Source organism: Dunckerocampus dactyliophorus, chromosome 15 (genome assembly GCF_027744805.1).
Source record: "Dunckerocampus dactyliophorus isolate RoL2022-P2 chromosome 15, RoL_Ddac_1.1, whole genome shotgun sequence".
In the NCBI taxonomy this organism is placed as follows: domain Eukaryota; kingdom Metazoa; phylum Chordata; class Actinopteri; order Syngnathiformes; family Syngnathidae; genus Dunckerocampus; species Dunckerocampus dactyliophorus.
In genome coordinates, this window is record NC_072833.1 from 19,791,181 (window position 1) to 19,803,265 (window position 12,085).

At 42.0% G+C, this 12,085-nt stretch overlaps 1 protein-coding gene across 1 annotated transcript in view; it reads right to left on the bottom strand.

The window, feature by feature from the left end:
- LOC129168131 (pyruvate carboxylase, mitochondrial-like) overlaps window positions 1-12,085 on the bottom strand; it is a 297,125-nt gene that overhangs the window by 269,417 nt on the left and 15,623 nt on the right. Inside the window, exons 2-3 of the mRNA XM_054753045.1 lie at window positions 8,757-8,893; window positions 3,462-3,555 (exon numbers count right to left, since the gene is read on the bottom strand). Of these exons, the coding sequence (XP_054609020.1) occupies window positions 3,462-3,555; window positions 8,757-8,893 (231 nt within the window). The remainder of the gene's footprint in view (window positions 1-3,461; window positions 3,556-8,756; window positions 8,894-12,085) is intronic.

The following is a 12,085-nucleotide window of genomic DNA, read 5'->3' on the forward strand; positions in this document are numbered from 1 at the left end:
CAGACTTTTACAACAAAGTAGCACAACTTTTTCTGAAGCGGAAAAGGCTGCCCATACTTCATATGCAAATAAAAGGTAAGAACATACGGTACATGACCAAAGTGAACTGTTCCCCTCTTTTTTTGATTATCATCTTCATGAGCAACTTGTATTAACATTTCAAAAAGTCTCACCGGGCAGTGTCTCACCAGCCATGAACCTCACCGCACACCGCTGAATGACTCAAGTAAATGTAAAATGTATTCCTCCAAATGATTATTTCGTGACAGTGACTAACTATTCAGTGAAAAAGCTACATGTCCTGAGTAACGAATGACTAACTTCTGATGTATTGTTTATTTAGAAATCAGAGCATGAACGTCAAACAGATAAATAGATAAAATAGGAATCTGCAAATTCAGATATGTCCCAATAATATAATATGAACTGAAAAAAAATACTTAAATCATGATAAAATAAGAAATTGTCAATTGTCTTGGTTTACACTCGAAGCAGCACAACAGACTCAGCTGGCAGAGGTTAAATAGAAAAATACAAACAAAGCAGTCTGCGCTTTGTGACTGCCTAGTTTCATGTGATTGGCGAAATGATGATTATGTTGGGTTGGTGAGACAGCGTCATGTGACAGCACCCGAGGCGGAAGTTTCTCTGACAAACCAAAATAAAAAAACTTTGCAAACAATAATCGATAATAAAAGTGAAAGAAATGTAACTCAATGTAAACTCTTCTTCAGAAAAATACTCAAGTAAAAGTCAAAAGTATGTTGCAATAACATTGCTCTGACAAGTACAATTTATCCAAGGTTACTTAAGTAAATGTAGCTTCCACCGCACGGGCCTTGTGTGCAATCAAATTACTACCTGATGCTCCCTTATCTGACGCTAAGTTATGCAATGTGCCTGGGCTGGAACAAGAGGTGTTAAAGGATTATATTTCCTCGTCTCTTGCCTCCGGCCTTATTTGCCTGTCTTCCTCACCAGTGGGCGCCGGATTTTTCTTTGTGAAAAAGAAGGATAAGTACTTGCACCCCTGCATTGATTATCGTGGTCTTAATGAGATTATTGTGAAGAATAAGTACCCGCTTGTGCTTATGGATTCCGCCTTTTCCTCATTACACTCAGCTACCGTTTTCTCCGAGCTTGATTGCCGCAATATGTATCACTTGGTTAGAATGAAGGGGGCGGAGGGAGGTAAGAGTGGAAGACTGCTTTTAACACACCCATGAGTCTCACAAGACGGGTACAGGAGTGGGAGCAGTCCTTTCCCAGCACTCCCCAGCCGACCAGAAGCTCCACCCATGCTCATTCTTCCCTACATCAAACCTGCTCAAAACTACGGATGATGCTGCCCCGGAGACCTTCGTACCTGTGGCCTGGGTTTTTGGGGCAATCCAGTGGGGGTCTGAGAGAAGCGTGCCCAACCCTTGTTTGTGCCTGTTGAACTGAGGTTGGAGGTCTTGTAGTGGGGGCATTCTTACAAGGTAACTTGTCATCCCTTAGTGAGGCGCACTCGGTTCATCGTCACCCAGAGACATTGGTGGCCCTCGATGGATGACGATATCAAGGAGTTCGTCACTGCCTGTTTTGTCACCCGTCTGCGGGACTCCAGCCTTCTCTTCCCATTCCTCAACGTCTTTGGTCTCACCTTGCTTCATCACTGGCCTCCTGCCTTCACATGACAAAAGTGTGATACTTAAAGTGGTCGACCGCTTCTTCAAGATGGCGCACTCCATTGCTCTGCTTCAGCTTCTATTTCACTTCAGTCGTCCCTGGAGATCTGGAGCCCAGCTGCTGGTGAGGCATGTCTTTCAAATTCATGGCGTTCCCTTGGACTTGGTTTCTGATAGGGGGCCCTAGTTCATGTCCCAGGTCTGGAAGGCCTTTTGTAAGGTGCTGCTTCATCAGGTTATCATTTTCAGGCAGAGCAGGCTGATCCGAACACCCTTCTTCCTGGTTCTCTCACCTCCCATGGATTGAATACACTAACAACTCTTTCATCAGCTCGGCCAGAGGTATGTCACCTTTTGAGACCGCCTATGGCTACCAACCCCCTTTGTTTCTTTCTCAGGAATCCGATGTGTCTTTCCCATCTGTCCACCTTCATCTTCGGTGGGTTTGTTATGTGTGGCTGGACACCCAGGCTGTTCTGTCACAGACCGCTGCCTGTAACTGTCAATTGGCCGATCATCACAGAATTGCCGCTGCTCTGTTGAGGCCTGTGTGCTTTTTGTTGCGGTGCCCATTATTTTCATTCGGGGACTGAGTCACCTGTGTGCACCTGGGCGCAATCTTCATTAGGCCTTCTTAAGCCTTGCTGCCACACTCACAATTCACCAGACTGTTTCATCTCCAACACCTGCTTTCTTGCATTTACTGTTCATTGTGATTGCTTTTCTTGTGCATAACTTGCTTTTTGGCCTTACCTTTCACCTGGACTCTTGTGAGTATTTTTGGTTAGCTTTAGCTTCTTTATTTGTTTGACCACCTTGTGGCTTCGCCCTGTTTTGTGTTGTACTTTTTTTTTTCTTTATGTATAACTTTCCACTCCTCTTGAGCACGTTTTTTGTTAATAAACATTGAAAACATGTTATTCTGTCTGTCTGTGCTCTGAGGTTCCGCTTCCTTTTATCATCAGTCAGTCATATAAACTATGGAATTGTTATAACAGGGGTCGGCAATCCTTTTTTCCCAAATCCGCATGTGGCTCTCAGTGTCCTTGTGTCAAAGATGTTTCTTAACATTTGAATGGGGAAAATTTACATTTTTTAAAAGAGTTAAAAATATCTGTAAGGCCGTGAATGCATCCTAGCTGAGTTCTGACTGGGCATTGGATAAGCAAGGGAAAAGGAGAGGGAGTCACATGCGCCTGCCTGCATTCAATGAGACATGAGAAAGACATCTTTTTACCCCCCCCACAGGGTAAGCTAACCATGAATTTATCCCAAAAAAGGAACATCTCAGAAGAAAATACGAAGTTTAATTCTACATGCACAGATTCCTTAGGCTTCTTCTCAACACTCAACATTTTATGAACAGTAGTAATTTATTTCTAAGGCCTACACATGTCATCCCCACAGAACCGGTGACCACACATAAATATAAACAGTACAGTATGTCTACTGAGTGACAGTTAAGTCGAGCAGCGTTAGCCAGCAAGTTAAAAGGAACAGGCTGTCAATTCACTGTGCTGGAAATTTCTTAAGGCACCAGGTAGTGAAGTTTAACCAATGTACTATCACAACCCTACTCGTTGGCATCCCTTATAGATGCACACTGCATTTCTTTTTGTTTATTCTGTTGTCACAATTAAAAATTAATTAAAAAACATAAAAACGTTTTAAAGTGTATAAGCTGTATTGGGTTTTGCAACACAAGGCTATTTTTCTTTAGTGGAAGAAGGGGCAAAATGGTTATTGATAATAAAGGTTGCCGACTCCTGAGCTATAAAAACACATTCATACCTGTGCATCTGTCCAGTGTCCTGCTCAGAGTAGACAGCCACTGTTCGAATCCCAAGCTCGGTGCACGCTCTGAACACACGGATAGCAATCTCACCTGGACGAAGACAAGAGTTAGATTGGATTTTAACAATGTTCCTTTATCCTGAGATGACTTTGTTCAGGCTTCTGATTGGCCAAATGGCCTCAGAGTTAAGGGTGGCAGCAGAATACCCCCACTTTCATCCCCTTGGCACAGGCATGCACAAAACAGCCTGCAAATGTGTTTTTATGTGAGCAGGCTCCATTTGAATGTTTATTATTATTTTGGAGTTGAAATGCACAAAAAGGTGAGACAAAGGGGAGAGGATAACTTTGAAGAAGTGAACTCTGGCCCAATATGATTCTGTCTATTCAGTCTGTGTCTATTCATTACACACACACACACACACACACACACACACGCACACACGCAAACACGCACGCACGCACGCACGCACGCACGCGCGCACGCACAAAGCCCAGCTCTGTCCGGTGCTCTGCAGTGTGATGAATGTGATCTAATGCTGTTAGGATATCGCATCACATCGATATGAAGAACAGACAGTGATGGAAAACCTGTGTGTGCGTGCATGTGCATGAGCGTGTGTGTGCGACAGAGACCAAAAGCCATTTGAATCACAATGATGGATTAAAGCATTTTAATAGAGCTTTGACAGGGGGACTGGCATGGATCTTCGAATGTACGCATGAAAGCAAAGCAGGCACATCATTTGTGGGAGATCAGTGCATATGGCCATACTTGATACTTTGTAATATAAGATGAGATAAGGGATGTGGTGATCTTCACCAGCTCGGGCAAGAAATACATAAATCTGACTACTCCTAATTGTCTAATTTGTCTTGGGTTGGAAATAATATAAAACATAAGAAGCAAGAATTAAAATGCAATGAGCCCCTTGCTTATTTAATAGCATAACTGATTGCCAGTAATATCCCAAACTCCTTCAGGACATTTTATGCCCAAGCACAGAAGTGAAAAACACTAATATGCGTTAAAACGTAACTGGGCTATAACAGTAATAGACTGCACTTTTTAGTCTTTAGAGACGTTCTGTGAGGGAAAAAAAAAAAATGTGTCGCCGCCCACACAGTATGTGTGCTAAACATTAATAAACACCAAAGCAAATTAGAAAATAAGCTTTTGCAAGATGGCATTGCAGACATATTTTATCTTTCATTATAAATATTGCATTACAGCCTCTCTTCAATTAAAAGGACTCCAACTGAATTACAAGTGTTGGGAGTAACTGCGATAAAAACATTCTAAAAATATATCGTGTTATTAACGGTAATCAAATTGATGACGATTTAAAAAGTCATAACGTCGTTACAGTTACCGACAGAGAAATGTGGCAAGCTATTAAGCACAAACAGCTGTTACAGGAGCTGCAAATAAAATGACTGTCCTTCGGTGGTAGGAGAGGGGTGACAGACACATAAATTATACTGATTGGCTAAAGTTGGCAATTGAATGGGAAGCCAATGCCAGTGCCAAAGTTCAAGTTGTGGGTTTCAATCTCAATGCGCCACAGCCACACTAGGGAACGAGATGCAACAATGGCAAGTCTGTAGTGGTCTGTTGAGTTAAAATTGACGTTTAAGATGGAAGTACAGTGTACATGATGTCCCAGAGCAATGTGTGTGTCCACGTCCATTGTAACTCTCATCTCATGAAACACCTCTCAACAGCACATGCCACTACGAAGCTAAAGCCGAATTCCTTTACAAGTGTAACACAATAATTACTTTCCGTGGCAACTAATTACCGTAATTTCCAGTTTATAAGCCGCTACTTTTTTTCTTGAATATTCAAACCTGTGACTTATACAGCGGTGCAGCTGATTTATAGCAAAATTCTCCAAATTCTCCTTTACTTCAGAAATACTACTAATATAACAGTCTGACTCACGGTGTCATCTTACAAACAATACTTAACTCAGTACACAGCAACTTAACATACAAAGTTATATCAACAAATATACAAACATTTACCAATATGAGTTTCTATGCCACTTGTCCTCCAATGAAATGCTTTGCTCAGATGCAATGCATTATGGGAAAACTTGAAGAGTTGTTTTTTTGCCCCATTTTAATCTCGTATTGGTACATGCTGGCATGTTTCCTACACTATCCTTTGAGTGTTAAGTTGCTGTGTGATGAGTTTAGTGTTCTTTTTAAGATAACGCCGTGAGTCAGACTGTTATATTCAGTAATGACCTCCTGCAATTTCAAGTGCGTTGACAAGCTTGTTGTGAGCTTTTTCATAGCTCATGATTGGCTCCTGTCAAATAAAGAGCTGCCTGGTCCTCTCAGACTTGTACGTCCCATAATATGTAATTTTATGACTCAGCTTATAGTCCTGTGCGTCTTATATATGTACAACTCTGGTTTTTCCACAAAATATAGTGGCTGCGGTTTACACAACAGAATTTACGGTACATTTATGAAGGAGTAATTCTGTTACTAATTCTGTTACTTTTGTGGGTAAGTAACTAGTAACTATTAGGGGTGCCACAAGACACTCAGTTCACAAGACAAGATACATGAGATTGGGTCTAGATTGAGAACGAGACAAGATTTTAACATCATTTTTAAGAAAGTTACAATGAAAAAGTATGACTGGACAAACAGACTTTTTAATTTAACCGAGTCACAAAACAACACAAGTGCATTTTGAAATGTTTATTGTCCCTGAGATTATTATATAAATGTCAACATTATTTTGAGACCGAATAAACCACTGATGTTATGACATAGCATTTCCTTTAATATGTCATCTTTAGCCTTGAATTCCTCAAAACTCTGGATGTTGAGGGACTGTCTTGGCTGACACGTCTCTTCAACATTGCGTGGAAGTTGGGAACAATACCTCTGGATTGGCAGACTGGGGTGGTGGTCCCCCTTTTCAAGAAGGGTGACCGGAGGGTGTGTTTTAACTATAGGGGGATTACACTCTTCAGCCTCCCTGAGAAAGTCTATTCCAGGGTGCTGGAGAGAAGGGTACTACCATTAATCAAACCTCGGCTACAGGCGGTGCAATGTGGTTTTCGTCCTGGTCGCGGAACACTGGACCAGCTCTACACCCTTGCAAGGGTACTGGAGGGTACTTGGGAGTTTGCCCAACCGGTCTACATGTGCTTTGTGTGCCGATTCTGTTCATGATTTTCATGGACAGAATTTCTAGGCGCAGCCAAGGTGTCGAGGGAGTCCAGTTCGGGGGCCTTGGGATCTCATCTCTGCTATTTGCAGACGATGTGGTCCTGATGGCCTCATCGGGCTGTGACCTGCAGCGTTTACTGGGACGGTTTGCATCTGAGTGTGAAGCTTCTGGGATGAGACTCAGCACCTCCAAATATGAGGCCATGGTTCTCAGTCGGAAAAAGGTGGATTGCTCCCTCCAGGTTGGGAATGAGGTCCTGCCCCAGGTGGAGGAGTTCAAGTATCTCGGGGTCTTGTTCACGACTGAGGGAAGGTTGGAGGTCGTTAGGCGGATCGGCGCAGCGTCTGCAGTAATGCGGTCGCTGTACCGGACCGTCGTGGTGAAGAGAGAGCTGAGCTGGAGGGCAAAGCTCTCAATTTACCGTTCGACCTATGTTCCCACCCTCACCTATGGTCATGAGCTTTGGGTCGTGACCGAAAGAACGAGATCGCGGATACAAGCGGCTGAAATGAGTTTTCTTCGTACGGTAGCGGGACTCACCCTAAGAGATAGGGTGAGGAGCTCTGTCATCCGGGAGGAGCTCAGAGTAGAGCCGCTGCTCCTTCACATCGAGAGGAGCCAGCTGAGGTGGCTCGGGCATCTAGTCCGGATGCCTCCCAGACGCCTCCCTGGTGAGGTGTTTCGGGCATGCCCAGCCGGGAGAAGGCCCGGGGAAGACTTAGGACACGCTGGAGGGATTATGTCTCATAGCTGGCCTGGGAACGCCTTGGTGTCCTTCTGGTGGAGCTGGAGGAGGTGGTCGGGGGCCGGGAAGTCTGGGCTTCCCTACTAAGACTGCTGCCCCCGTGACCCGGACCAGGATAAGCGGAGGAAAATGGAATGGAATGGAATGGAATGGAATGTCATCTTTCACACTGTGAGGAATTGGCACTTGACACTGGCGATTCTCACCGGCGATTTTATCAAAAGTTTCTTTCAAGCGCTTCTTGAAATGTTATTTATTATTATTAAACCTTAATTTAACCAGGTGAAGCTGATTGATATATAGAATCTCTTTTTCAAAAGCAACCTGTCTAAGAGGCAGATACATTTCAAGTACAACCAGTAATAGAAATAAATAATCGTTCAATGAAAAAGTAAAAATATCAGGGATCAGTTAAAAGAAGTGTAACATCTGATTCAAAAACTGTGACAGTGTCCAATGCTTTCGAGTTCCTTAGTTTTAAGAATTTTGACAAAGTTATCTAGGAGGATCAGAAAATGCTGACTTTTAAAGAGCAGCATTTCTTTTGCAATGTAGCAAACTACACTTTCTGTGAGCACGCACCATTTTGTGCTGTTTCGTTTGTATTTACTTTGTCAACCAAACGTCCCATTGAGTGTTGACTGTTGGGACGAAGGCTTTACATCTCGATGTGTATTTTTTCCCCATGGGAAAACTTGGTCAGTGGTTATGTTTTTGGTGGCAAGTTTGAGTTACCTTTATGTTGCCACCACTTTCAATCAAATTTGGCATATTGGCTCGTCCGTGTTGATGGGCTCACCTTGTTCATTCAGTTTGATGCCGAAATATTCCCACACTGGGGCTGTGGAATTGGGCTTTGCAAGCATCATTTTCCCTCCCAACTTCTCCTACGTCACCTTACATTGCTCATCACGAGGCAACACTCTTCTGCTGTGTATATGCTAGCTGCCCCGCCTCCCCTCACAGAGAAAGACTGTATGCCTGACAAGAGGTCCCGCTTCATTCAAGCCGTTGTTTTATGAAGCAAACCCACCCAGGGGTAGAAAACAAGCACAGAGTGAACCCTCTTTCTGCCTGTTTAGAGGCGAAAGAACAGGAAAACGGGCACGCATGCACATGGCAATATATCGAGGGAGTTAATTTTCATTTATCATGTGATTAAATTATATTTATTTTATTTTTCTGTACTAGAAATCTTGTCTCGTAATCTCGCAACACCCCTAGTAACTATAACTAACTACTTTTTTTTTTTTTTAATTTGTAGCAATAGTAATAGTCTTTTTTGTAATTTGCCCAACACCGAATTACTGTCTATGAGCTGGCAAAGCCTTGGCAGGAACACACGTCTTACCTCTGTTAGCCACCATCACTTTCTTGATTGGTCGATACTCGCTCTGCGGGGCCGAATGGGTGAAGCGGGACAGAAGGCACGCCCTCCTCACGGCCAGCAGGCTGAGGCCTCCCCGGAACGCCGCGCACCTCAACATCCTGTGTGAGAGCAAACATAGAAATTTTCAAGCAAAAGCACATGTATAACACGGTTAATGTACACCACACAGGAGCGCCACTGGAAGTAAAATGCAAATGATCCCCCATTCCAGATGAACGGCAATCAATAAATAATCACAGTAACGCTGATTATGTGCTTCAAATTGACTGAGCTAGAGTAAAATGTCCATGAACGTATACAAATCTATTAAAATGCCATAATTACAACCAGTTATCTGTGTGGTTATTAACTGAAACTCACATTAGGCACATTCTAATTAGATCCAGTTAGAAATATTATTTAATTGGCACTGTGAGACAGGTATTGATTTCACAATGTCATTTATTGTTTGTGTAGTTTGCAAAAATGTAATGCATCATAATGACAGCTGTTTCTGATTTTGGAGCATTACACCTACAGTAAAATACTAATCACATTGTTAAATTGTTAAAATAACACTAATAGGGTCATAATGTCATTTTGAAAGCCGGAAGTGCGTCAGCCAATCAGCAAGAGCTCGGCCTCTCAGAGGCAGTGACTCTCTAATAGTAGAGTCAGCTGTGCTTTTCTATGAAAAGTAACAATACTGAGGCAAATTTGTCTTTTGACAATTAAATGACTTTAAAACAATTAAGAGTGACCAAACTATAACTGTGGCTTTTTGTAGCCATATTCTGGCAAAATACCACACACACACACACAATAAAACACAGAAATTCCTCTAGAAATGGACTGTAGGTACCTCTGTTGCAGTGCAGATTACATTTTTTAATTGCTTTATTGATGGCGGCACAGTAAAATAAAATAAATTACTCTTTTTCAAAATAGCCCTCAATGACCCTGACACTTATGGTACGTTGCTGTCACCTTGTGGTCAAATAACAGCATTGCACCATCTAATTGATAAATTAGTTAAGAGGTGTGTCGAGAAATTTTATATCTTTAATTAACATCAAACAACCACAAAACCTTAGCCAAGATGGTTAATCAATGAAGCAATTATTCTAGGGTGAAAGTGCATAACAAAACATGGGTCACAAGGCCACATAAGAAGATGGGCACAACAACAGAAGACAATGTAAATGTAAAAGCATCAGACAGTGGAGACAGCAGGAGTTAAATAGAAGCCGCGTCCTGCTTTGACCTCAATTGAAAAATGCTTCTTGCCAGAGGACCATTTCATCCACAGATCTATCCGGTGACTAAATAATGAATTACAGGTGATGAGCATGGCCAGTGTACACCTATTTAAATATATAAAAACACTGTGCATGCTGGGGGATAGCCAGCCGGCAGACAGTAAGTGAAGCTGCAGTCGCTTATAAAAAATGCTCTTTGATCACATGAGAAAACCTAGAAATATGCGAGACAGTGCACCCCTGCAGCAGAGATCATCTTCCTAAACTGGAACGATGCTCAGGGATGATGCTCCACCCGCATAGCAAGTTGAGGTCAAATAAATTACATTTGAATCACAAGCAAACCTCTCCGAACCTATTTGAGCACTTGAGAAAGCAGCATGATTTGCTCTGCAGCATGCTACTGTGGGATAAAGTGTGCTTTTAATAAAATGTCAGCTGGTGGGGACTCTTCTTCTTGGCCGCACTCCTTTCCGCTCCTAACTGTGTCCTTTTCTGAGTGAAAGTTATACTAGATTGAGGGGAATGCTTGACAGTTGTAGCACTCAGATTGCAATTACAGTATTGCTAATTAAGCTTATGTTGTATTGTGTAAAAAAAAAAAAAAAAAAGAAGAAGAAGAAGCCAATGAAAGCTTTAAAAAGGGGAAAAAAAAAAGGCAAAAATTCATTGTTCATTGTTTACAGCACGGGTAGGGAAACGATGGCATACGAGCCAGTTGTGGCTCTTTTGGTGACTGCAACTGGCTCTCAAGACATTTAACAAGATAGCATTTTTTTATTTCTCACACTCACATTTTTAAGTAAATCATTACAGCAATCACAGTGTTAAAAATGATGTTCAAAATATAAAACATTCTCATGCATTTTAATCCAATCATCTGTTTTCTAGTGTAATGCTGGTGTCCCAGAGCCGATATTTTCCGGGTTAGACACCAAAACTCAATTCTAATAATCGGATAATGCGGTAGCCAACCCGGGTCATTGAGAGGACAGTAAACTTCCCTCCATTAATGAAACATTCAGCTTAGCTAAATCTGCAGAGGAAACACTTTTGACGAAGAAGATGGTGAAAAGAAAGAAAGATGAGGAGTACCGTGTAAAACCATGCAGCACTAGAAGATACATTCTCGGTAAGAAGTATTTTTATTTTTATTATTGGTTAGCTTCAGTATAACATTATTAAAAAGAATACATTCAGAGACTTAAAAAATGAGACTTAAAATGAGTGGCCTTGCGTAAAAATGCACACATTTAATTGTATTCACTGTTAAAATGTATGATATGGATCTCACGGAAATACATTTTCAAATATGTGGCTTTCATGGCTCTCTTCGACAAAAAGGTTCCCCACCCCAGGTTTACAGGGAAAGCACATTGCCATGCAGTGGCTCCCCCTTGTGGCACAATGGACACTGGCGCCTGGATGAAATTCTGTAAAATACACTCCTGATCAAAATCTGAAGACCAGTTGAAAAATTGCGAGAAATTGCATTTTGCACATTTGGATCTTAATGGGGTTTTAAGTAGAGCTACAATATGCAAAAACAAGAAGGGGGAGTGAGACAAAAAGCACTTTGAAAAAGTAATTTATTGAAAACAACAATTAAACTGAAATAGGCTGTTTATCAGCTGATCAAAAGTTTAAGACCATCGCTCAAAAAAATAACAAAAAACTCTTCAAACCAGAACAAAAAATGTTCTCAGTAGGAATGAGTAATGAGTAGCTCCACCGTTCTTTTTAATCACTTCAAAAATTGGTTTGGGCATGCTTGATGTGAGTGTTTCCAGGAGGCTAGTGGGAAAGTTGCTTCAAGTGGTGAAGATGGCTTCACGAACGGCATCAACTGTCTGGAACTGATGGCCATTTTTATAAACTTCCCTTGCCATCCAACCCCAAATGTTCTCTATGGGATTTAAATGAGGGGAACATGCAGGACGGTCCAATAGAGTAATGTTATTCTCGATGAGGGATGGCCGCTGCAACATCTGCATGCAAGCACCCACCGTTTGACGACCCTGCACCACCTGAAGCTCCAGTGTTCCGCTGAAT